Below are 26,962 nucleotides of genomic sequence, written 5' to 3' on the forward strand. Positions count from 1 at the left end.
CGGCGGGAAGCCGGCGGTTCTGCGAGCTGCGGGCGGCTGCGGCGACAGAGAGGAGCGACCCGGACGGGGGCAGAGGCGGGGGGGGCGGAGGAAGAAGAAAAGGAGGAGGAAGGAGAAGGCAAGCGGCAGCCGGGGTGCTGCCATTGTTCCGCACCTGCCGCCGGCCGGGACACGTGGCGCCGCTTGATCCCCGCTCCTCGCCCCCCGCCGCCTGACACCGCACGCAGCCGCCCGGCACCATGGGCAAGGGGGTGAGCGCCGGGGCGGAGCGCATGGGCTCGGGGTGATGTCGTGCGGCCGGGAGTGGGACATTCAAGCAGCCGGTTACCCCGCTTTCTCCCCTCCGCTGGGGCGGGCGGGGCTCCGCTTTGTCTTGTGCCGGGCTGGGGCGGCCACGTCGTGTGTGAGGGGGCTGAGGCGGGTAACGGCCGTTGGAGGGCGGCGCCGGTGCCGCCTGCCCCCGAGCAACGTGCCCCGGCCGCCGCTGGGAGGGGAAGTAACGGGCTGAGGCGGCGGTGGGGCCGGCGGGAGACGGGCCACGGGCGGAGCGAGGCGCCGGCCGCCTCCCCACGCGTGGCCGGGCCGCCGACATGGCCGCGGCGGGACGGGGCGGGAGGGGACGGCCTGTGCCGGTGAGGCCGGGCGGGGATGGCGGCCCAAACTTTCCCCCCTCTTTGAGGCCGGGTCCCCCCCTCGAAAAGCGCCCTCCTCCGGGGCCGTGTGGGGCCCGCAGCCCCCGGGGCTGTTGTTATCTGATGCCCTTTTGGAGCTGAGCTGCGGAGCGCCGCTGCTCCCCCGTCTCCTAAGAGTACTTTAGACTTGAGACACGAGGGCCCGGGGGGAGGTTGGAAGGGGGGTTTGTTAGGATTATTAAGGCTTTATTAAGGGCTAATTTGCCTGTTGGTAGCAGTGAGGGCGCGGTGGGGGTTGGTGGCAGGAGGGAGGTGATCGCCCCGACTCCATCCTCTTAATTGGGGTGATAAAAGCCTCCATCGTTGCTTTCCCCTGTACCGGCGTTGTTTCTACCTCAGAGCCCGCCAGGAGGAAAGGTCCTTAATTCAGATCCCGTCTCTCAACTAAAGAAAAGTGTCTGTGAACGCTCTGGAAAACAAGAGCAAGGACTTCTTTAAAGTTGGGTGTTGCAGTCAAACGTGTAGAGCAGAAACACCTCTTGAGTTGCTCCAGTTTTATTTTATCTTGAAAAAGTAAAGGCCAGTTTCTGGGTTTTGTTGCTTGGATGTTTGCTCCCCCCCCTTCAAGTACTTTCTTGTGTATCTTACATAGTTGGAGGTGTGTAGATTTTTGTTTACTATTCTTCTATGCTCGTTCCTGGAAAATTCCCAGACTTCTCTGCTTCTTGAGGAGAGCAGGGGTCCTTGAGACGCAGAGGTGGTAGCGTTGTCCCTGCCTACAGGTGTTCTGTGCTTCCCCAGCCAGCGCTGTTCAAACACTGACTTGACTTTGCATTGTCCTCATCCCTGCGGTACAGCGGTGGCAATGTTGACATAACTGCAGGAATAGTCGGGGAGCTGCAAGAACATGGCAGAGCAGACAGTTAACTTGGAAAAGGGGGTTGAGGAGTGCGTGGGGTGGGTTTTGGGGATTTTTTTTTTTTTTTTTTTTGGTTGGGGTTTTTATTTCCTCGGTAAAGTCCTTTTGATGTGTGGCAGCCCAGCGTGATGTTTTGCAGCCTGGTGGGCAACGAGCAGCGTGCACAATAAGAGGTCATCTAAGAGCTAAGACCATCTAAGCTGCCTTCTGGATGCTTTAAATCATCAAAGAAACCTTGGAGGTGTGTGTATGTGTGACTGCAGTGCTTCAGGGGCTGCCTTGGCTGGACTAATGGGAGGTGAAAACACTTTTTAATATAGAAGGCTGTTAGCTGTCTCGCTTCTATTTCAGATTTCATAGGTTGCCAGGATAATAAAGCAATTGGCTTGAAACTGAAGCGCCGACACAAGGGATAACTTAACAGTGTACAGCTGCCTCAGGCTTTCTGGTAGCAAGTCACAAGATTTGTTTGTTTAGTGGTGAGAATACATGCAGGTTATTGGAGTCCCCCTGAAAAATGGGGATGTGAGATAGCAAGGCTGTAAAAAAGGTGGTGTGGTTGCAACACTGAACACCATGTGCCTGCCTGGAGTTAGGGTGCCCGAAAAGGAAACCTCTTTCCCATAGGAGCATGGGATGGAAGAGAAAGTAGGAGCGTAAGTGTGAGAGAACAAGTTCCTTGTCTCTGCAGCTGTGAGGAGAAGCTGAATGTCTGTTTTACTTTAAATGGTAACAGGACAAGGGGAGGGCCGTGAGCTGCCTGGGTATGTTGTTCAGCCCAAAAAGCAGACTATCCAAGGGGGTGTGCATAGTGGAGGAAAGCACACGCGATTTCATTTCTGTTCAGAGCTGTCTGCAGAAAGCAGCGTGTATCACTCTGTCTCCCTTGCTGCGCTGGCATACTGCACAGTTGCTAGTGCGTGCTTTGAGTTGCTTCTGGAGGTCAGGGCTAATGCCTGAACCCCAGCTAAGGGTTTTTTCCTACCAGAAACTAGGAAGGCTTATTGCATAATGGACCAATTGAGGGGAAATTTTATGCAAATCAAAGCAATCCTCATCTGGTGCGATTAAGAAATCTTAATATTTCTCTTTTCCTTCCCTCATCTCTTTCATCCACACTTCTTATTACTATGGCTAGAGGATATTCCATTTGTCAAAGAAAACCCTGGGCCTAGTCAATGCACGTTTTCATGAAGTGGAGTGACAGGATGAAGGGTCTCTGGCAAGTGGCCTGTACCTGTGGTTTGCAATTCCACAGCCCAGAGGGATCCTGACCTGCTGAAAACTGCAGAAGGTCATGCTTCAGCCAGGTCATTTCAAGTGGTAGCTGAAGTTACCAGACCAGCTCCTCTAGGGGAGAATTGTCCCAAGTCCACTGATCTTCATGTGTTTGACAACTCTTAGAGACTTCTGGATTGATGGTAAAGGTGCACTAATGTTCCAGGCAAAGAGGTGTGGGAGATGACACTCTGTAGTTGGCACAGCACTGAAAACACAGGAAGGGCTGCTCAGCTGTGCAGCAGTAGTGTTTGGAAAGCTACCTTTGCACTTGGGTCTTAAAGCAGCTCCATGAGAAGTAGAGATGTTTGTCCTAATATCCAGAGTAGAGACTTAAGGTGTATGCGTGGTCATGTTTTGACCCTGATGATGAAAACCCTTGCAAAGTTGAGGTCCCTTCTCATGGCAGGAGAGCTTGTCCTTCCGTAATTTGGGAAACAGTGGTCTGATCACTAGCTGTTGAGTAAAAACTGCTCTGTACTGTCCTAGATGCTGAGTCTGTTCAATTGATGCAATTGATTAGACTTTCAATTAAAGATATGAGATTGAACACAGCTCTTAGGAGGGAGTAAGAAGGGTCCAGGGAAGGCATTTGCATCCTTTGCTTAAGATTACATAGGGTTATGGAGTGGTGTTTCCAGTCCAATAGGCATAGTCCTTATGACTCATCTGGTTAATATATTTACTGAAGACTGTCTCATGAGGCAGCAGGACAGTAACTTTTCTGTTTTCTCTGCACAGTTGATTATAATGACATAAGTACTAGAACAGACCAGGCCTCCAGAGGCTGCGTAATTTATTTTGGCTCTTACTTGGTATTTCTTGTTGGATTAGGTGATGTTAGAATAGGGTACTTCTGAACTTGTCTGCTGATTTGCACCCCTCCTGTTTCCTGGTCAATCATGGCTTGTGTTGAGAACATCAGCCATGAATGGCTCAATTAGTCCAGGGCGGAAAAGCATAAGCTGTATCTGAAAGACAATAGGGTTTTCTGGGGGCTGTATAAATCTTCTTACACTGGTGTGTACAAATGTTGTGCTTAAGCCAATGGAAAAAAAATATCTTGCATGGAAAAAAAATAAAGGCTCTGTTGTGTTTTTTTTTCCTGTGGCAGTTTTGATGAATCAGAGTTCCTAGGCAAAGTCAAGTAACAGGGGTGACATTTCTGATGAGGCAGACCTTCCTTTGTGTTTAGGCCATGTGATTAATTCTTGATAAGATGTGAATCTGGAGTACTGTAGGCCGCCTTATCATGGTACAGCAGGAAAAGGAGGGGAGAGCAGGGAAATCACAGCGCTGAGGGGTAGGATGAACCCCTTGTCCCCTGGCAGCCCAGCCAGCATGAGCCTTTGTTGAACAGATTGGGATCATCTGTCCAGAAGAGAGGCAATGGCCTTGAAGATACAGAACAGGGGTGGGACTTTGATCTATGTCGCGAGTTCAGATTTGAGTGATGGAGCAGGAAGTTCACTGTGCATAGAATCATCCTATAGCAAGAGCTGAAACCAGTGCTGCTGACTTACCTGTTCTGTAAGGGTGGGATGTGGTACTAAAGCAACAGAGGTGAAGGTATTGTGCTTTCTTGTTTTTTTTAAGCTGAGAAATTGAGCTCCTCACTTGGGTGCTTAAAGAAACGAGTAACTCTATCCACTTTTTGTCCTGACTGCAGCTGATCGCTGGGGGTTTTATTCAGGTTTGGGTTTTTTTTTTTAAGCAAATCATGCTTGAACAAGGGCATTGTGCCTTTTCATGTTTGACCACTTATAGGTCATCTCTACAGCTGAAAGAGCTAAACACTCTTATATTCTTGGGCTGTTCGCCACTGCCCCTGATGAGCTGAGTAACTGTACTTCTCATGGAAGTTTCCAACAACCAGGAGGATTTTAGATCACCTGCAAGAGCTTGCCAGGCTTTTTGGGAGGGAAGGGGTGAAGCTGAAAGCGGTGGACTGCTAGTCAAGGCACCAGCTCCTTCACCTTCACTAGAAATCATTTCTCATCTCAAGTGGTAATCAGGAAGCATGTGTTTTGTGCAGGATGGTGTTTAGACTTGTCTGCTAGAGCTCTAGCAGAAATCAGAGTTGTTATCTTTGAGACTGAAGGGGAGAGATGCTTCATGGTGAGTTTTTGTGAATTGCCCTGTGGCAAATTCTTGTGATGCTGGAATGTGAGGACTGTGCTGGTTTAAGTTCTGTGGCTTTCGCTTTCTTAAGGAGTGAAATAGGAGTTTAGGTGCAGGGAAGAGAATGTCAGGAATGCTGATAGTCTGTAGTTCCCTGTCCAGGGAGAGGAGGCAAACAGCTCGTCTCTGCTCCACTTATTAAAAACTGTTCCTGTTGCACAGCCCTGTAGCTGCATGCAAGGATATGGGGGACGCAAAGCCTGCCTTTACTGGACAGGGCAAGGCTGGGCTTCTGTGTGTGTGAAATGTATGACTATGGCTGCAGAGTCGTGTGCACAGAGCTTTCTCAGAACAATAAAAATCCTTGTCTAGATGTGGCTGATGGCTTCTCTTCTAAAAGTCATGATTTTTCTCCCTTGCCCCCTGCCCATGTAGTTTCACTTTTGGTTTTCGTTTCTACTTCTTTTGGAGTAAATAATAAAAATTTCCTGTGCTTGCTGCTCAACAGGAAAGTTTTTGGATCCTAGCAGTAGTTTCTGTGTCCAGATCGCTCTCAGAAGTCCAGTTTGCAATTTGAGATACTCGTGCAAAGATCAGGCAAGGCAACGCCATTGAAACCTTTTCTTAATCTCATTAACAGTTTGACTCTGGTGCCATTAGCTGCTGTTTCATCTCAAAATACCTCTAGGGGATCTTACTGAGTGAAAATCTCATTGCATAAAACTTGGCAGGGATGTAATAGGTCCCACGCAGAAGGGAAGGCAGGGAAAAGCTGCTATTGGAGGCTTGTGAGAGTCTGGAAATGTTTGGAGTACTTAATGGAGGAACTGTACTGGTGCCTGGTTTTGGTACCATACAGGGTGTCCTAACTTGTTGCAGTACACGATTATTTCTGCCTGTAACTGTAATGTACTTTTTTTCTGTCTTTCAAGTGATGTTTATATGTGGTACACCATGATTTCTTTGTCCATAGATGCTTGTTTACCCCATCATGGCAAGATCTAAATCTCGACATGATTTCACGTAGTATTAACCATAATGAAAGTGAATGAAAATCCATCTGAATAAAGAGGCTTTAAGCAAATCATCTGCTCTGTGAGCACAGATCCAATCTGCAAAAGTCTACTACTGCTTTGTATACCGTTCTTGCTGGTCAAACTGCCATAAATTGAAAGCAGATTTCTGTTGCATAACCAGCCAGCTAGAGTGCCAAACTGAGAATGAAAGTGTTGGAGCTTATCCCCCAGATTCAACCAGTTAGAGATACCACTTCTTATTTATCTTCAGTTGATAGGCTGCTCCTTGCCAGAGGATGTGGAAGACTGAGAGGGGGGAGGAGGAGTTAATGCCTTGAAGGGAGCATAAGTATGCACTCAGGAATTGGTTTCTTCTGCTCTTTGTCACTTTTCAGCTTCAGCTAGGGCTCACACATCAAGACTGATTGAATAGCATGAGGCTTGCTTGCTTTCCTCCTAGCTAGGCTTGCACAATGTCTGTCTCTAATCTGTGTATCAGGGATGCTGCTGAGCAGACTTGTCTGCTCACTAGCTCATTAATATTTTTTTAATTTATTGAAGTGGTATAACTTTAATAAACCATAATCGTTTTGTCTGCTTGGCAGGCTCATGTGCATAGTTCATGTCTACTGCTGTAGAAGTTGACTGTAAGGTGTTTGTTACAGTACTGTGTCTTCTCTTGCAGGCTGGAAGAGACAAGTATGAGCCCACTGCTACATCAGAGCATGGCGCAAAGAAGAAAAAGGGGAAGAAGGAGAGGGACATGGATGAGCTTAAAAAGGAAGTCTCAATGGTAAGAGTGTAGGGATGGAAAAAGCAGTTTTAAGACTATTGACTGCCCCCAAAGCCCTGTGCTTCGTATGATGAAAAGAGCTGGTGTGCTGACAGCACAGTGTGACTGAAGGCACTGATCTCCCTTCTGGTCCCCTCTGTTTCCAAGTCAGACATGCTGCCAGTGTTTCAGCATCAAGATGATCACGCAGCAACCCTGAAAACATTACTTCTCAAAAGGCCCTTGATGCAGAACCCAAGTCTCTGCTTGCTTGTGTTACATGTAGCACAGCGTAGCTGTATTTCCTCACCCAGGCAAGCACTGTCTGGATAGCAGCATTGCAGGCTTTATTGTGCTGTCATGCGAGACTGCTGTTTTCATTGCAGCTGAGTCTGTATGGCTCCTTTTACTGCTAGCCTCTTCTCAGACTGACCTCAGTATTATTATTCCTTCTAATCATGTTTGAGGCTGTGGGGAGTGTCTCCCAGCCCCATCTGTGAATGTTGGATGATGCTATACATCTCTGTGCACACCACCCATCTTAGATCTGATCTCCTTGATGTTGATACATGTTTTGTTTCTGTGCTTTCGTGGTTTTGGCCCTCTCTGTTAGGGAGAGGGGATGCTAAAGCTTGCTCCAAGATGAGATTTTGTGTTCAGTAGCAATGCTAACTTAAAGTATCTGCTCCCTCCCCTCTTTGGGGGAAGAAACACTGCTTAAGCTGGCAGCATTACTTAAAAATGTGTGAAATTACAGGATTAATCTGTACTTTCCTACGTTCCTTCCCAACTCTTTTCCCCTTCTCCCTCACCACCACCACCACCTTCCCGTTCTTCCCCCCAGAAAACCGACCAAGGCTTCACAGAATCTGCCAGGAGCGTAAAGACTGCACTGAGATGTAGTCAGAGTTTGTTTAAAAAGCTGTCCTGTCGTACCCAGATAATCACAAGAATGCTAAAGATGAGACCACTTTGAATTGCAGAATGAGGTTGAGATTCTCTTCACAAAGATCATGAGCTAGAGTCTTGCTATCTAACCAAACTGTTAGATAGGAAACTGGGGTGGGTGGGTGGGGGGTATGTGTGGAATTGCTGAGCTCTTGCTGATCTGCCTGCAGGGACTGATCTCTTCCCCCGTAACAATTTCTTGCCTTTCAGGATGACCATAAGCTGAGCCTTGATGAACTTCATCGCAAATATGGAACAGACTTGAGTCGGGTAGGTAGACTTTGTTTTCCCTCCCTCCTTGCCATGATCTAAAAGGGAACAGTCTTGGCTCACAGCACTTCACAGAGGGAGATCTGGGTGGTCTGGTTTTTTCTTTTTTGTTTAATCTGCCCTCATGCAGTTAAGTTTCCCAGGCTTTGGGAGAATTGTTGAGCACACAAATACTTTTCTTCGTCCTCCCCCTGTACAGCCTGGCTGCAATACTTTAGTGACTTAGTTTCTAACAAAGTCACTGTTATCTGCCTCTGAACTGTTCCAAGGTCAAGTTGATTCTTGGATTTATTTTTTTTCCCCCTGAGGAGCTTTTAATAAAGGCAAATGTTTGTTATATTGCAGATGTAGTCTAGTGAGATAGCACATGCCTAGAGACTTAATGGTGGCTGGTAGCAGTTAAAATTTTACCCTTTTATAGTAAGAGGTGTGCAAATGTCCTAGCTAGCCTCAAAGTCCAGTGCGGAAGCACTGCAGTAGTTTGGCACCTTTGCTCTTGTTTGTTTTGCTTCATGCATTTTTTTTTTTTGCATGACTGCATACAGAAACAAGTCTGCTCTTACTCTGTAACAGCAGAGATTTGCATATTTCTGTCAAAGACCTAGGTTTCTGAAAGCTGAACTTCCTGAAAGGCCAATCCAAAGTGTTGTCATCTTTATGGTCCTGAACTTTCACTTGTTCCATAATTTGATAGATTACACTGATGGATTGCACTGGGCTGTTTCTTGGAGCTCAAAGTCTGCTGTAGCCTTCTTGTTGTGCCCTTCTTCAGTGTTTGTAGCCCCATGGCCTGCAGGCTCCTCAAGGAGCATCCAGCATCCTGTGTCTCCTCTTCTGGCATTCATCTGTCACATCCTGCACTTGTGTTGCAGAGCCCTGGCGGCAGTGGAGATCTTCAATATCTGTTGGCATCTCCCTATTGCTGTGGTGGGACTCTGCCTGCCTTTTTGAGCAGAAGATGAGCAAATTCAGAGCCACCTTCCCCAGTCAGTCTTGCCACAGTGTCTATAAAAGGAACCTCTCTTCTAGGGTTTGACTACTGCACGTGCAGCTGAGATTTTGGCTCGTGATGGCCCAAATTCCCTCACACCCCCACCCACCACTCCTGAATGGGTCAAGTTCTGTCGGCAGCTCTTTGGAGGATTCTCGCTCCTGTTGTGGATTGGTGCTATTCTATGTTTTCTGGCTTATGGCATACAAAGTGTCATGGAGGAGGAGCCCAACAATGATAATGTAAGTAAAAAATGTCTGGTTTACCTCAGAGGCAGGCTGAGCAGCCTGTTTGGCTCAAAGCAAATTAACTTCCTCTAAGCATTCAGCTCAAAAGCTTTTCCCATAAGCACGGGAAATTCAGTGGGTGAGCTTAACACATCTTGGAGTGCTTCCACATAATGAAATGAACAGCCAACTTCCTTCATGTTGTGTTAACAACACTAGCTTGTGGACAGCCTTTGTGTACAAAATGTATAGAGTCTGCAAGTACCTCCATGCTTTGTTAATGGGGCACTTAAATTTCAAGCAATTTATCTGGACAAAACTGGAAATCTTTCAGGCAGATCATCCTCTGACTCACTTTCTCTGCTCCTTGTAGCTGTACCTGGGTGTTGTGTTGGCAGCTGTGGTTATCATTACTGGCTGTTTCTCTTATTACCAAGAAGCAAAAAGTTCCAAGATCATGGAGTCCTTCAAGAACATGGTGCCTCAGGTAGGGAATACCTCATTTCCTTGAGATCTGCCAAGCTGTAGCTTGCTCAAGGTTATTAACTGTTTTAAACATGGGCGTCAATTGTAAAAGACCTGGCTGTGAATGGTATCTATTGGTGTTTAGCAGACAAGATGTCCCTTGTGCCAAGCTGTTAGCATGGGTTACTAGCTCTTAATGTTGAGGGATATGAGACTCCTTCTTTATACTCTAAGTAACTATGCTAATAGTGCAGGGCACTTCCTGTCGCCCTGTGAGTTCCACCAATTTGCTAATGCTCATAGGACACTTTCTTGATAGTCTAGGAAGTTCAGTAACTGGTGTGATAAGTACTAAAACTCATATTCCTTCATGGTCAGGGTCTGTATCATACCTAACAATCTTACTGCTACCTTGGCAACAAGGAACTTTAATATCAAGAAAACATAAATTACTGTTTTTCTTAAATAACATATGTATTGGAGATAAACATCTTGGTACAAGTAGAGATGTTGTAGAACCATAGCACAACTATTTTAAGATATTCAGATCTCTTAAACCTGTTCTTAAGAGTTGTTTTTGACACAGGCTGTTTCTTTTCTGTTTTTCAGCAAGCTCTTGTAGTCAGAAATGGTGAGAAGATGAGCATAAATGCTGAAGGAGTTGTAGTTGGAGATCTAGTGGAGGTGAAAGGAGGAGACAGAATTCCAGCTGACCTTCGGATCATATCTGCACATGGTTGCAAGGTACAAGAGTGATGGGCTGCCTGAAAACTTCATTATGAAGGATAATGAATTCGTCTGGTTTCAAAGAATGTCTTCTGTTGAATGGGTGGTGGAGTGGAGGAGGAGGGTGTGCAGGGGTTGCCTGGTATTTTTTCTGCTTTCATTGCTGAAGGTATCTGCCTCCTTGTGTATGACAAAGTACTCTCTTCCATGTAGGTGGATAACTCCTCACTTACTGGTGAATCAGAGCCTCAAACCAGGTCTCCAGACTTCTCCAATGAGAACCCACTGGAGACCAGGAACATTGCCTTCTTTTCCACTAACTGTGTGGAAGGTATGGGACTCCCCTACTTCCCAAAATTATTAACAATGCTAGGGATTGAACTGCATGGGTAAGCAACAGAAGTGCTGTGTGAGTTCAGTGTATTAGTTGGTAACCTACTCCTACCATGCAAGAGCAGGCTGGAATTTCCCAGCAAAGGCTTTGCCCATTCCAACTGCAATAGTGTATGACGGGCAAAGAAGACTCTGCAGCACTAACTGTGGACAGGCTGTACAAGATCATGTCCAGGCAGGTTTTGAATATCTCCAGAAAGGAGACTCCACAACCTCTCTGGGCAGCCTGTTCCAGTGCTCTGCTAACCTCAAAGTAAAGACGTTTTTCCTCATGTTGAGGTGGAACTTCCTGTGTTCCAGTTTGTGCCCATTGCCCCTTGTCTTGTCGTTGGGCACCACTCAAAAGAGTCTGGCCCCATCCTCTTGACACCCACCCTTTAGATACTTGTACGCATTCTTCTCTTCTCCATGCTAAACAGATGCAGGTCTCTCACTCTTTCCTTATAAGAGAGGTGCTCCATTCCCTTGATCATCTTCATAGCCCTCTGCTGGACTCTCTCCAGTAGTTCCTTGTCTTCCTTGAACTAGGGAGCCCAGAACTGGACACAGTACTCCAGATGTGGCCTCACTAGGGCAGAGTAGAGGGAGAGGATAGCCTCCCTCAACTGACTGGCCATGCTCCTTTTAATGCACCCCAGGAGACCACTGGCCACCTTGGCCACAAGGGCATGTTGCTGGCTCATGGTCAACTTGGTGTCAACCATGACTCCCAGGTCCTTAGCAGAGCTGTTTTCCAGCAGGTGAGCCCCTAACCTGCACTGGTGAATGAGGTTATTTATCCCTAGGTGCAGGGCACTACTCTTGCCCTTGTTGAACTTCATTAGGTTTCTCTCTGCCCAACTCTCCAGCCTGTCCAGGTCTTGCTGAATGGCAGCACAACCTTCTGGTGTGTCACCACTCCTCCCAGTATTGTATCATCACCAAAGGCCTGAGGGTACACTCTGTGTACAGCAGCATTAAAGTGCAGATAAATAATGTGAACTGAGATGGTTAAGCAGAGCTATAAGAAATAATATAGCTGCTTCAGAAAGCAGGAATTTCAAATATCTGGCAGAACTTCTGTTGCTGCTCAGAGTATGGTGGTAGGTACTCTTTGTGCTGAAGCCCAGAGCATCTTTTCCATACCCACAGGGTTTGTAACTGTTCAGTGATGGTGGAGAATTTTGCCTGACTCCTATTGTGTCTTCTGCTGACAGATTCTGAGCAGCAAACTGCACCATGTTTGTTCTTCCCCCAAAAAATCCCAACCCTGCAGTACTGAGGGATATTCTTGGTCTTTCTCAAGAGCCTTGGGGGAGAGAAATGGACCTCCCCTGAAAGGAGGGAAAAAGACACTGTCTACTGCGTAAAGATGGCTTCCTCTAATTCCCTATGCAATTGGCACTTGATTCTCTGGGGTAGAAGGGAGAGAGCATACAGGTTGGCCAGTCACACAGGAATCGTGTACAGCATGTATCTCCATTTATTTCTTAGGCTGCTAGAAAGTAAAAAAAAAAAAAAAAAAGTTGTTGTGATGGGAGACCTTGCCATGGGAATGCCTACCTGCATTGTATTGGGCAAAGCGTGCTAAACTTTAGGACAATCTGAACAAACTCGTTTAGTGTGTTTAGGGAAGGGTTTTTGTTCTCTAAAACGTGTGTCTCGCTCTCTTCTAGGTACTGCCCGTGGCATTGTCATTAGCACTGGGGATCGCACTGTGATGGGCCGTATTGCCAGTCTGGCTTCTGGACTGGAAGGGGGAAAAACTCCAATTGCCATGGAGATCGAGCACTTTATCCACCTCATCACTGGAGTGGCTGTTTTCCTGGGTGTCACCTTCTTCATTCTCTCACTCATCCTTGAGTACACATGGCTGGAGGCTGTAATCTTCCTCATCGGGATCATTGTTGCCAATGTCCCAGAGGGGTTGCTTGCAACAGTCACGGTGAGTAAAGTTGGAAAAAAAGATTGAAGGAGTTACATATATGGCTCTTAAGGAAGTGGAGTGCTTCATGTTCAGGGTGCAGAGGTGTTAAAGTAATGGAAGGTACTCTGTGTGGTGAGTGTGTAGGGATAGATTTTTATAAATTCAGTGCAGTCAGACTAGTTGTCCAAATCGATGTCAAGTTATGCAGCTGTTCTTCTAATGAAGATGGGTTCCTAAGCTAGATCTGCTCAGAGGCTTGGCAATGTAGAAGTGAAATGAGCAAGACTAGGAGTTCCGGAGTTGTCTTGCCTTTTTTTTGTGGCAAAAAGTGGCCTTCATGTCAAAACTGTTAAGGATTTCTACATCCCCCTGCACACCAACCCTTCCAGCCCTGTGGGGCTGGCAGAGCATCCAGCAAGCTTCACTCTAGTCTCAGCTCTTGATCTGGCACCTGGCAGAGGTTCTTATGAGTTTGGTTTCCCAAGGAGATGGTGGGAGTATCTGGGTGTGCTCAGCTGTGTAGAAGGTGGTGGTGGACAGGGCTAGAAGTGTCCATGCAGCCTTAAGAAGCAGAACAGCAACTGAGCCAGGGAATGAACAGTTGGGAGCTGGAAGCAGATAACAGCCTCTGGCAAGAAAGGGTAGCTGGGGCTTGTCACTTCCTACACCAGTAAGTTGCAGCCCTATCACCAGAACTATTTGCGGCCTTTTCATGTGTGGCCTGCCTCCACCTATTTTGAGAGTTTCTATGATTAGCGAGCTGCAACTTTAACTAAAATGTTAAGCCGGGGCATGTTATTCCCTTCCTAATGCACTGCGAATCAGGAGAATGAAGCCTTGTTGAGTCCTTTTCTGGAGGTTTTGTGATGAGGAAAATGTCATTTAAAGCTAGCAGCTGGGCCTAAACGTAGCTGTTCATTTTGCACTGACAGGGTGAGCATGGAGTTAGGGAATCGCTGCAGGGCATGGAAGCTGGCTGTCATTCCACGCCCACAATAAGTTGGGTAGCAATGTATTAGTACACAAGTGCATCTAACCTGTCATCATCTGTGTCTCCAGGTATGTCTGACACTAACAGCCAAACGTATGGCGCGTAAGAACTGTTTGGTGAAGAACCTGGAAGCTGTGGAAACCCTGGGCTCCACATCCACTATCTGTTCTGACAAAACAGGCACTCTGACACAGAATCGCATGACGGTTGCACACATGTGGTTTGACAATCAGATTCATGAGGCTGATACTACAGAGAACCAGAGTGGTAAGACCATCTTTTGTGCTTGAGGCATCTCATTAAAACATGGCTTTTTCTGAGGCTTCCTGTGCTTCTAAGAACCCATGTTTCTAGCTCTCCAGTCCAGTTCACTGTTCAAGGACATATAACATATGATCTACAATGAGTATTAAAAGACTTGGGGTGACCGATAGAAAGCTTTTCACTGTAGTACAGTTCTGTTTAATCCATAAACTCCATATAGGCTGCTTTTGCCCAGGATGGCTCCGTCAGAATTTGAGCCTCTTTAATGTTCAGCCCCTTACATCTGTCCCGTATGTAGAAATATTTGCTGTTCTGTACTTCAGAGTACATGATTATTTTTGCCAAAATGTGATGAAATTGGCCCATCTTAAGCCTGCTGAAAGTGTGGACAGCAGAGGTGTTGACCCTGATAATAAATTCCTTGAGACTAAACACAGATGGAAATTTCCCATATTGAACTAGATGGCTGCCCTTGAACAGGGGGTTTCCCAGAACATCCTAGGTGTGTTTGCAGAGTGGTAGCAATGAAGGAAGTGACTGGCAGGAAGTTTCTTCTAGATGTTGATAAGAATCTGAAATCTCAGGAGTGCTGTGCAACTGAGGGAGAGGTACTTCTCTCCAGAACTGTTTAGTACTACCAAATTCAGGAGTTCATGAGCTGTCATCTACCTTGTGAAATGTTGTTCTTGCAACATGTTATTAGCATAAACTTTTCTCAGTGGTGCTGCTACACCCTGCTCCCTGTCCCCAGCCACTCCAAAACATTGTGCTTGTCTGAACCACTTTAAAAAGCTGCTTTGCTGTTCTTGGTCTCTAACACTAGTGCAAAGTAACAAGCTATAAATAAAGTGTTACTTGGAACCAGTTGGTTTTGGCCTGGCAATGGTTGGCTTGGCTGCAGTAGAAGTAAACCTAGAAGATTTTTCTTCACAGAAAATACATTAGCTTATCAGTTAACTGTCTGTTCAATTCATCTCTGCTGAAGCTAGCTTAAGAGCCAGCATGGGAGAAGCAGTATCTCTTTTTTGTTTGAGTATTGTTCCTTTGGGAGCTATTTCATCCAGTTCCTGGGTGATGGATAAAGTGAAACAACCTGGAAATGGAACCCAGCGTCCCTTCCTCAAGCCTCTCTGAAGGAGTGTTATCTGTCTGGAATTCCTTGGCTTTGTCAGCCTTGCCTCTGCTGCTGCTGTTTGCAGCTGTTATTGGAATCTTGAAAGCAGAGGTGGTTTTTTTGCATTGTTGCTATTTCACCCTTGGGTCTTAAAATAATCAGTTGCTCATCAAGTATCTGGGAAGGCAGGAGGAGTAAAAGAGGTATAGTGTGCTAACAGGCTCTAAGTTTTTCCTATTTCTGAGGTAACGGCTTCTTGCTGTTAAGCCTGTGTGATTTTGGGCTTATGTGATTCTACTTTGTGTGTGTGTGTTGGGGGGGGGGGGGTGCATGGCGTGGGGAGACTTTTTGACATTGTTCCTCTGCTTTCAGGTGCTTCCTTTGACAAGAGCTCAGCTACTTGGACTGCTTTGTCCAGAGTTGCAGGTCTCTGCAACCGTGCTGTGTTTCAGGCCAATCAGGAAAATGTACCAATTCTTAAGGTGAGTTCCTAAAAGAAGCATTTGTCCAGTTTGCCTTCACTGTTCTCCCATAATGGTAGTGAGATTACATCCCATAACTGCAAAGCAGAGGTATCTGACACTCTTAATCTTCTCTACACTAGTCTAGCACTGTTATAGATGTGCTACGGGCAGAGGAGATGGGACTTGGGAAGATACACTTCCCACAGCAGATTCCTTGCCATCCACTAGCATCTACAGTCTGTCTAGGAGGTCAGATACTTCAGACAGGGCTAAGAAAGATCAGAAAGCTTTCCTAGGCATTTCCCAATGTCTGGCTGTTCCAAGAATCACTATCTCTGGCATTTGTCCACTTAAAAGCTACAAGCACCCGGTTCTGGGAGCTGGGAGAAGTAGACACCAGAGCCGGGGGAGCAGCAGTTGTGGGAGACTGTTTGTCTTTAGCCAGTCTGTTCTCACTGGCCAGTCTTAGCTCTTTAAGCCTTTGCTGGTTTAGCGCTGGTGCAAATGCTGGCATAACATGAATTCAGATTCCTGCTTCTGAACTGTGACCTAGCCAAGGGCTGAAACTAACTGTACAGTGCTTATAATCTGTCAAATATTAGTCATGTTGCTTAGTAAACTTCTTCCCAAGGGTGTTCTGATGCTGTGGTAATAGAGATGATAGAACAAACTATTTTTTCCCTAGCACTCCTCTGACTATAGCTTCAGGTCATGTTTTTTAGAACTAAGATAAAGAGCTGGAGTTCTTCCCATTTAAGGATGACTTGGGAGGAATGAGTTTTTTAAAGTCTTTAGATGCCAAAAAGCAGTACAAAAATGAAAAAAAAAAAAAAAATTTCTTCAGGGACACAGAGACCAGAAGGGCAAGAAATACTTGGTTTAAATTGCAGCAGAGGAAACTCAAGTAGGACATTGAGCACACACAGATCTCCAGGGCTGAGAACCCCCATCTACAATTTACCAGTGCTAACCTTACAGGGGAGGAGGGACAGACAGATTAAATCTTCTCTGCCAGAGGCTTGATAAGTTGATCTTATATTGGGGTGGGAGAGCACATACAAGTGTTTCTGTGTGCATGTCACTTGTCGTCTTCTCACGTTTGCTGCTTTTGATGGCAAGCAATTTACAGCAGTTCTCAAAGTTTACCCTTCAGCCTCTCTTTCTCTGATGGCACCTGGTTATCTGACTTTCTCTGCCCTTTAAAAGGGCTTCTTGACTTTGGCAGCAGAAGTCTGCTGCTCTCTCAGGCTAGGAGGCCTGACATTCTGAAATGCAGTATTTGTCAGTACTAGGTAATAGAATTATTTATTCTTTGCTCTTATATCGTGTTATGTAGAAGCTGGGAGACTGGTCTGAGATGAATACACTTGGGGTTTTTTTTGAATGTCTGATACTCTGTGGTGAGTCTACTGGGATGTACGCTTTGATAGTTGTCTCTTTCCTCAGAGAGCAGTGGCAGGAGACGCCTCTGAGTCTGCACTTCTGAAATGCATTGAATTGTGCTGTGGTTCTGTCAAGGAGATGAGAGACAGATATCCCAAAGTGGTGGAAATACCATTTAACTCTACTAACAAGTATCAGGTAAGCACATGCCTGCTTGAGGGGGAGTTGCTGTGTGAAGCACTTATGTAAATTTGCACACAGTGTGCCTCAAAACTTGTTTTGGTACCAAAATCTTGCCCAGCCATTACTTTCTTGTAGACTGCACAAGGCTATAAATTTAAGTTAATGGACCATACTTGGTTAAACTGTGCAAGAGCTTCTGGAGTTGCCTTGACACTAAGGTGTCAGCTGCTGAGAAAAGACCAGACACACTTCTTGCCTGTGCAGCAGCGGTGCACAGAGAATGGAAGAACTCAAATCTGGGAAATGACCTCAGCAAGTCGAACTTGGATGCAAAAAAAAAAAAAAGGCTATATGTTAATGTTAAGGAATATGTAGTGATTCCTTAGTTTGTGAACCTCTTTAAAGTGCAGTTAAATGAAAACTAGAACCAAATATCGCAAATTGTCCTGAGCTACTGTAGTCACAAAACAGAGTGATGGTGTTACTCATGACCCTCACAGTACATGTCTATAAAATGGTTTCGTTTCTTCCACCCTAGCTGTCTATCCACAAAAATGCAAATACATCAGAATCCCGTTACTTGCTGGTGATGAAGGGAGCTCCAGAGAGGATCTTGGATCGCTGCAGCACCATTCTTATTCATGGCAAAGAGCAACCACTGGATGAGGAAATGAAAGATGCTTTTCAGAATGCTTACCTTGAGTTGGGAGGCCTTGGGGAGAGAGTGTTAGGTAAGGAAAAGCAGCCTTAATAAATTGGAAAAGATTTGTCCCTCATGCTCCCGTGCAGAGTTCCCACAGATTAAGTGTCGGGTTGTACACAGTTCCTGCAATGTAACTGTAGTGTTGAGTCAAGGTCACTTCAGCAATTCATGTAGGAACAGTCCTGCCTTTAGCCTTTAATCTAAAAAGCGACCTGCAGGGTCTTACCTTGCCCAGCAGCTGGGTTGCCTAGATCAAATGAAGCAAAGCATCTGGGACCTTTAGTCTCCATGGGGCCACATGGTATTAGATTTGCTCCACTGCATGTGAACCAAGCTGCGTCTGGGCACCTAGCAACAGCTACTGGTTATCAGAATCTGAGCGTGACTCCTGCCTCAATAGCCCTGGCTAAACCTCTGACGCTGTCCTGTTATTCTTGTGTGGCTGTTTGCAGAAGCAATAAGTGTTTGTGCGCTCTCTGCCTCCTGATGTGTTGGAACAGAGTAAACACGGGTTTGATGTGTTACAGGATTCTGTCACTTGGCTCTGCCTGATGATCAGTTCCCTGAAGGCTTCCAGTTCGATACAGACGAGGTGAACTTCCCTGTAGACAAGCTCTGCTTTGTAGGACTGATGTCTATGATTGACCCTCCTCGTGCTGCTGTGCCAGATGCTGTTGGCAAATGCAGAAGCGCTGGGATCAAGGTACTTTATTCCTGGGTTCAAAATCACGTCGCTCTATACCTGTGGCTATAAAGGGCTTCCCTCACTCTGTGTGTTTGCTGTAATGTGAGTGAAGAGAAGTATTGATCAGGATTTAATTAGTACCGCTTCAGGCTTCACTTCTTACTTAAATACAAAAGTTTCTATGTTAATGGCCTGAAAAATGAGTTGGACTCCAAACTGCTAGGGCACTGGCAGGCACTGATGGTATGGTGTGCCTGAGCATGTGATTTGTCTCAGGTGTGTTCTGCATGTCCCACAGTACTGACTGAGGTGAAAGAGCGAAGCACAGGTTGGAAACGGAACTGGATCTGTTGACTCAGGATTAACAGTTTTCTTTGTCTTCCATCCACCTCAATCCCTTGCATACTGGTAACAGGTTACTACTGCCTGTACCTCAGGCTTGCTCTGTGCCAGGGCTGGCTGTTAGAACAAAAGCCACGTGGCCTTTTCAGCCTCAAGGGACCCTGCCTCTTGGGCAGTGTTGCTCTGCAGTACAGGCAACGCTTTCACAGTAGTCTGCTTGCATTTCAGGTTATCATGGTTACTGGAGACCATCCAATCACAGCCAAAGCCATTGCCAAGGGTGTCGGCATCATCTCTGAGGGCAATGAAACAGTAGAAGATATTGCTGCTCGACTCAACATTCCCGTCAGCCAGGTCAACCCTAGGTACTGACTGGTGGGGAAGGCCGAAACTGTTCAAAGAATTAAGCATTTGTCTCTCTCCTTGCCTCGGATAATCTTTCAGCATCTCTAGACATGAAAAGCTTGGCATTTGCTTAGCTCAGCATGTTGTGGCTCCTCAATGGGTATCATGAGTTATGTGAGGAATGCACAAGTCTTTCTTGAATGTGCATGGGAAGTAGTTAGAAGTAAGCCCTATACAGAAAACCTGGGCAGTTTCTTCTGTCCTTTCTCTGCCCCATAGCTGTGTGTCCTGATGGTCTGTCCCCAAGGTGGGGGAAAGAAACAGATGGCTGGGTGGAGTCTTTTTGGGGGGCAACTTTTTCCTCCTGAGCTAAGCATTTGCCCCACCTGGTTCATGTTGCTGCACAAGCACCATGTACTGCCCACTGTAGGGGGCAGGTAAAAGTATCTGAAGTGACATGGGGGAGGGAGGTGGATGTCTGGGGGCTTTTTTGAGCAATGCTGCTGCAGAGCCTGAAAACCATGTACTCCTGCAATTCCAGATCTTTAAATAGAGGCTAGGTCTAGTTTTGTCCCTAAACATATACTTAGTCAAGTTTGTTTAGTTAGGTAACTTACAGGTTCGTGGGGAAAACTCTAGTAAAAAGAAAATGCCTAGTTTGTTAGTCACAATCCAGGTTGAATGGGCTACCAAAAGTAAACTTTGTATAACTGTTTTATACTGTTTACAGAAAAGAACTGACATGCCATCTATAAACTTGATCGCGCAAAGCCCAGTTCTGCCCCTCTTGCTTTCAGACTCTATTCTGGGTCTGATTGCAGATGGGCAAAGTGAGCAGGACTTGGGCTGGGCGAAGCAGTTGACAGTAGTCATTGTCTAGAGGCAGAATAAATGTGAAAATGTAATTCCTTCCTCTTAGGGGTTAATGTTTGCCTCTAGCCTAGTACAGAACTGAGGCATCCTCAGAAAATGTGCTTTGGCATACATGGGCTGTTTGCAGAATGGCTGGGCTGTCTGCATTGCTTAGCTTGACCCAGCCTGTGTTTGGGCTGGAGGGTAGCCATGTAGCTTATGAACTGTGAATAGAGACACCCTGTGGAATGAATTGTATGGGGGAAGACAAGTATTGTGGCTGAATTATTCTCTTTTTCTTTTTTTAATTTTTTTTTTTGAGGGTAACTTCACAGCCTAGCAGTGCAGGCTGGGGATCACTGGGCTGTGTGACTGAGCAGGTCAGCAGCTGGCTGTAAGGGTGGGGAAGGAATTTCCCTGTCTAAACTGGGTGATGTCATGAGCTGCGTGGATAGTCTCCTAGACCTATAAGGGATGGTATGCTGGCTTACAGAGGTGGTATTTTCCTGTAGCGTGCAGGGTACCAAAGCAGTCTAAATATAACGTTGCATGCTTTTGTTGCTGAAGAGTGTAAAAGTCTGAACTGACATTGTGTGAGCTCTCTGAAGAGCCACGTGTAGATCATCAGTCTGTTGCAAAAAGATTGCCTGTGTAAGACCACAGCGTCTCTTGTGATGTTGGAAGCTAACTTGCCTGAGCCAGGGGTTCCTTTCGTGCAGAGGCCAGGAGCTGTGGAAACAACTAGCTTTTGCCTTGATGCATTTTTAAAAAGCCATAGAAAGCATTAGTCTGCTCATGGGGCTCTTTGTCTGTTGCTTAGTGCTGTCTTGTTGTCTCTTTCCTTGTGTTTCCCATCTATGTTTAAACTTGGAGCATCAAACTTGTATACAGAGGCAGCCTGGATTAGTATTTAGTCACAGCAGGAGTTGGTCTTTGCCTAGAGCACTGAAGAGCCACAGCTTTATGGAGAAAATACAACTAATGGGAAACTTACTTTAACTTGTGAAGTAAAACACTTTATTGTCTCTTGATTGCAGGGATGCCAAAGCTTGTGTTGTTCATGGCTCAGATCTGAAGGACATGACTAGTGAGCAGCTGGATGACATCCTGATGCATCATACTGAAATTGTCTTTGCCAGGACATCTCCTCAGCAGAAGCTTATAATTGTGGAAGGCTGTCAGCGACAGGTAAAGAGATGGCGTCAAAGGGCTTCATATTGAAGAAGGCCCCAGACATATATAAAACTACTGATCAGTGCTGCCTTCCGAAGTGGTAGGGCTTGGTCTTCTCAGTGCCCTCAGGTAAAGGGAGAGACTAGATCTGTCCGCCAGCAGCCTTCAGCTGCTGATGTCGGACTGCTCTACAATACCTAAATATAAGGGTCTTGCAGGAAAACATCTTCAGTTTGTGCTGAAGCTTTCTTCTAATCCTAGGATGTGTTAACATGCTTAATTCCTAAATGGTCTGGAGATCCTTGTGAGAGGAGGATTCAACATGTTTATATATTGTCTAACATCTATTTTGGAGAGAGCAGCGTGGTTCTCTGATAAGCCTGATGAGAATGGGGAAAGGGGTGAGGGGAGGACAAGGGGAAACTGAGGTCTCTTTACAGCAAAGTGAAATAGCTTCTTATGCTTCACGTCCTGAAAGACAGGAGAAAACTTTTCTGCCCAAAACATCTTATAAGATTATTTCAGTCTTTCTGTTGTTCCCTTTGTGACTAGGGTGCCATTGTAGCAGTGACAGGTGACGGTGTGAATGATTCCCCAGCCCTGAAGAAGGCCGACATTGGTGTTGCTATGGGTATTGCTGGCTCAGACGTCTCCAAGCAGGCAGCCGACATGATTCTGCTGGATGATAACTTTGCCTCCATTGTCACTGGCGTTGAAGAAGGTGAGTTTATAACTTGTGCACAGTGGTGGTGAAGTGGCATGCTTCAGCAGTGTTACTTACTGATTCCCTCTGAAATAAAGGTGTCTGGAGGGTTGTTCCTCACTTGAGCATGTCTCCTTGAAAAGTGTTTTCAAGGAGGGTTGCACTTTCCTCCTCCCTTAAAGTCTCTTTCCATGGGACCAGCATGATCCCTTGGGCTGGAAGCAGTAGGAAGCAGATGAGTAACAAAAGCTACTTTGTCTTTTTGCCTAACACTGACCCTACAGTCATCTTTGCCAGCTGAGTCTGACACAGTTTCCTCCCTGATGGAGCAATAGCTCTCAAACAGAAGCAGAACAGGGGGTACCCTAGGGGCTCTTGATCCTCAGAAGCCAGAGCTTAGTATCCTGCTGCTGTATGCAGTGAACCCTGATTGCTGTGACCAAAAATAGACTTTGTATAGGTGATGCTGTGCACAGAGCACACTGTCTCACCCTTACATGCAAAAGAACTCTTAAATTTGTTGCACGAGCATTTTCCTTTTCAGTGTTACCACTGAAGCTGCCTATGAGCTACTTGGCTGCCTTTTGCTGATAAGTGAGAGTTATGTTGTTCTTTCCCTCTTGCCCCAGGGCGTCTGATCTTTGATAACCTAAAGAAGTCTATTGCTTACACCTTGACCAGTAACATTCCTGAAATCACGCCGTTCCTGATCTTCATCATTGCGAACATACCCCTTCCACTGGGAACAGTCACCATCCTCTGCATTGACTTGGGAACTGACATGGTGAATGTCCTTTTTTTTTTTTTGTTGTTGTTTCCAGAAGAAATGTGGGTATTGTTAGGTACCCTAGAGAGAGGACAGGTGGAAGGAAAATGCTTAAATATGGTTTTCTCTATAGTGTTCTGATTTAAAATAAGTGACCATTTGATACTCCCTGTCTTGTGGCTCTCTTGAGTCTGAGGACCCTTCAATTCCATGCAAGGACAAACTGGGGATGGGATAATGTTCTTCCTGAATACTACAGCTAGAGCTTTTAGGCAGTGCTGTGCCTCAGGCTGAAAACATGGGGCAGGGAAGGCTGTATACAGTGGAAAATTGAAACAGTTCTAACAGTGGTCCTACCACCTCCAAAGGTCCCTGCTATCTCCCTGGCATATGAGCAAGCAGAGAGTGACATCATGAAGAGGCAGCCCAGAAATCCCAAAACAGACAAGCTGGTGAATGAACGGCTGATCAGCATGGCCTATGGGCAGATTGGTAAGCTGGTCTGTTTTCTGTGGCACTGGTTTGAACTTGGTGGTGGCAGGGGTTATATGCCATCGTGAATCAGTGACTGTTCTGCTTATTTTGGTGGGGTTGAGGTTTGGTATGTCTGAACCAGAACGTCAGGCTGTTAAGAATTTGCCATGGTTCTGCCCCATGGCATATAGCGGTGGCTTGTGCAGCTTGATCCATTGAATCGCTTTCACAGTAATTTTTTTTAATTGCATAGTGCTGTAAAGGAACTGGCCGACAACCAGCTCTCCTCTGGTTCAGACTTGTTCAGCAAGAACATAGATCCCATTGTTAGTTTAATTAGAAGAAAGGATTCTCTCCAGCATGTCCCTAAACACACAGTATTAGGAGCCTTGATTAAAGGCAGCTACAGAGATGTGCCCAGTTCACAGGACGGGAGCTCATGCTTAATTGCAGCAGACCTTGGGAACCTTCTTGACTGTATTTTGCAAGGATTGGGGGTGGGCAAGGCTTAATGGGAATACAAAGGGAGTTTTATCTTGTGTCCTTGAGTACCATGCCATTGCAGCATAGGGTGGAACAGAAGTAATTCTGTACAAAGTTGGGAGCAGAAGCTGCTCAGCAAAAGGGTTGCAGCTGAGTTTGATGTTAGTGTGAACTATTTCCATAGCTGCTGCTTGGGAGACTGAGCCCCACAAGGGGTAATTTTTTTTAGGTGGTTGGGTTCTCCTGAAACTACTCTCAGTCGTAATTGCTCTTCACAGTACCGTTGTCACTTTTATCGTCTTTTCCTACCTGTTTAGGTATGATCCAGGCCCTTGGAGGTTTCTTCACCTATTTTGTAATCATGGCGGAGAATGGGTTCTGGCCTTCTGGCTTGCTAGGGATCAGAGTTCAGTGGGATGACCGGTGGGTTAATGATGTGGAAGACAGCTATGGGCAGCAATGGGTAAGTTTTGAGGCACAGCTGAACTGAATGAACGCTGAAGAAACAGCAGCATATCTGAACGAACGCTCTCTGCTCTGTCTGTTTCCTAGACCTACGAACAGAGGAAAATAGTGGAGTTCACTTGCCATACAGCCTTCTTTGTCAGCATTGTGGTTGTGCAGTGGGCAGACTTGATCATTTGTAAGACCCGAAGAAACTCTGTCTTCCAGCAGGGAATGAAGTAAGTCAGGCTGTCCATGGAGGATTTAGAATTGGACTCTACACATTTTCCAACATACGGCTTTCTAGTTCTTCGTCCCAGCAGTGTCTGGGCATCTTGGCTTAAATCTTGAACAGTCTAGTGCCTTGGTAGTGGATAAAAGAGGGACTGGGTGCCCTCTTGTAGTACCTACTACAGTTGTCAGGCTGAGACAGTGAAATGCTGGCTTCCGCTGCCATTGTGCGTGGGAGCTAGCCCACCTCAAAGGACAGTGACATATTCCAGCACACAGCCTTGTGCAGCAGCAGAGCAGCTGATGTCTTGGGAGATCTGGTGGTATGAACCCCAGGCTCCTTCTGAATTTGTGATGAAGGCAATTGCCGGTTGACTTAGTTGTGAACTGGATTATCTTTGTCTAGAGACATAAAAGACCGTTGTGACAACTCTGCCATCCTCTCAGATGGCCTGGTAGTCCGCACCTGATGGACTTCTGGGCTAGACCAGAATATCTGTTTCCATTGACTACCATGTGGCAACTAGCTGTTTTCTAGGATGTCATCCGTGAAGGTACTCTGTCCCTGACTGCTTTCCTGTTTCTTCTAGGAACAAGATCTTAATATTTGGTCTCTTTGAGGAGACTGCTCTGGCTGCCTTCCTTTCCTACTGCCCTGGGATGGATGTTGCTCTAAGGATGTACCCTCTCAAGTAAGTTGCATTATGCTTTTTATACAGCAGGCTGTACCACAGAACAATAGTGCTTGGGTGGGGAGATGGATAAAAGTAGTTGTGGGCTTGTGGAGCATGAAACCTCTAGTCTTAACTTAAAAGAGCTCAGGCTAGAGGGGGCAAGTGATCCTTTGTTGTAGCGTGGCACACTGCGGGTTTGCTTTGCTTTACTGTTAGTGGGAATGCTTATGGGGAGCCTACAGTTCAGTGCTGTACTAAAAAATCAGCTACACAACTTCAGTTGTACCAGTGTACTGTAGTGCAGTTGCTCCTGTACTTGCCTGGGGTATTTTTATGGATAGGGGACTGCACCTCCAAAGAAAGCCAGTTGAACTGCTCTGAAACATAGATCAGATGACTTGTCTTTGCTAAAGACATCTTGTGCCTTTTTTTACCTTTCAAAAGACGTTATTACTTGTGCTATTTCTATGGAAGATGCTACGTAGATGCAGATGACCAGTTGGTTGGTGCATGGTAACTTTCCTAACAGTTGGGAGGGTGCCAGCATCTTAAGCATTGCCCAATAGCATTGCAACACTTCATGGCAGGGTTTACTCTCAGGCTTTGAACAATCCTCTGGCTTAAGTGCTATAAAACTTCTCATGGCAAAAAAAAAAAAAATACATCTTGTGTTTCATTCAGAAGTGTTGTCTGGAATTCGGTGCTGAAGTGTGTTTCCTAACAAGAAGGCTAGCATCTGCCCAGTGCCTGCAGCAGCTAGATGTTAGCATGTGTAAATCACGAGGGAAACCAACGCAGTTCAAGTGAGCAAGGCTGTGGGCACAAAGGTTATGTGTACTTAGAGGAAATATTGCTAGATTGATAGGTGGGGAGGTGCTGTAACGGAGATGAACAAAGGTGCTATGGCACACCTCACGTTGGAATTAATATCCAAAAGTGGATTAACCTACTGCAGCAGAAAAATTGGTGGTAATTCTTGGCTTGGAGGATTCTCAGCTGAACCACAGCCTTGAGGGAGCTGGCACACTGGCAAGCTGGGACATGACAGCCTTCCTGCACTCTTCTGTGCCATCAAGTCAGAGCTCTGCTAGGCAAAGAGCGTCGCCGCTGCCTGTGTTCTCACTGTCTCCTCTCCCTAACAGGCCGACCTGGTGGTTCTGTGCTTTCCCATACTCCCTCCTCATATTCCTGTATGATGAAGTCAGAAAGCTCATTATCAGACGCAACCCTGGTGGTAAGAATATGTTGCTTATCTATGTGTTTTCTTCCCCATCTCTTCATGCTGCTGAGCTCGGTAGAAGTTCTGACAATGCCCTGGGACCCCCAGTGCCCAGCGCTATGCAGGGCTGTATTTTGCTGTGTTTTCCCTTCTTCAACATTAACAGTGCTGTTAGTCCAAATTAAGGACTGTCCCTCTCCCTGCATTCTCCCACAGTATATGAAAGTACCAATACGCTGAAGTAGATGGAAAAGATGGATTAATGCTTGGGTCGTTCTAGAAAGCTGGAACAGGGCCTGAAAGCTGCAGCACATCAAAAATTTGGCAAGATTTTTCCATTGTGACGGGTCGCTTACTAGTTCAGATGTTACCGTGCAAGTTTTCAGAGCCTAAAATGAGCTCTAGTGAACCTTATGCTTGGTCTGCCTTAACACTAACTCTTTCTCCCTCTTTTTCCTTTAGGTTGGGTGGAAAAAGAGACCTACTACTAAAAAGCGCCTGTAAAACATTCCACGCACAGCCCATGCCACCTCTCCACCATCTCCCCTGTGTGCGTACTTCATCTTTGCAAGCGCAGAACCGTGCCTGGGCAGGAGTAAGCTGAAACTGAAGGAAACGTGAAGAAACATGGACTGGAGGAGAAAGCAAGGGGAAGGTTGGGGTGGGGGGAAAGTCCGACCATCAGTCCATGGGGATGAGAGTTTGAGTAGTTTTATGTGCCTTTTTGTTTTTGTAAAAGGAAACTGAAGATTTTATATGTGGATTTTTACAAATAAAGATGGATTATAAGAGGATGCCCCCACAA

At 46.1% G+C, this 26,962-nt stretch overlaps 1 protein-coding gene across 1 annotated transcript; it reads left to right on the plus strand.

The window, feature by feature from the left end:
* Nucleotides 1-26,962, plus strand: ATP1A1 (ATPase Na+/K+ transporting subunit alpha 1). Its single transcript, XM_063351757.1, has 23 exons — nt 1-251; nt 6,652-6,759; nt 7,897-7,956; nt 8,986-9,189; nt 9,548-9,661; nt 10,249-10,383; nt 10,579-10,696; nt 12,414-12,682; nt 13,724-13,922; nt 15,406-15,515; nt 16,944-17,078; nt 17,602-17,794; nt 18,294-18,469; nt 19,022-19,158; nt 21,028-21,178; nt 21,716-21,884; nt 22,496-22,650; nt 23,001-23,124; nt 23,907-24,052; nt 24,142-24,272; nt 24,855-24,956; nt 26,081-26,172; nt 26,620-26,962. The coding sequence occupies exons 1-23, from the start codon at nt 240-242 to the stop codon at nt 26,646-26,648; spliced, it is 3,069 nt and encodes a 1,022-aa protein (XP_063207827.1). The 5' UTR covers nt 1-239; the 3' UTR covers nt 26,649-26,962.

Source organism: Chroicocephalus ridibundus, chromosome 1, assembly GCF_963924245.1.
Source record: "Chroicocephalus ridibundus chromosome 1, bChrRid1.1, whole genome shotgun sequence".
In the NCBI taxonomy this organism is placed as follows: domain Eukaryota; kingdom Metazoa; phylum Chordata; class Aves; order Charadriiformes; family Laridae; genus Chroicocephalus; species Chroicocephalus ridibundus.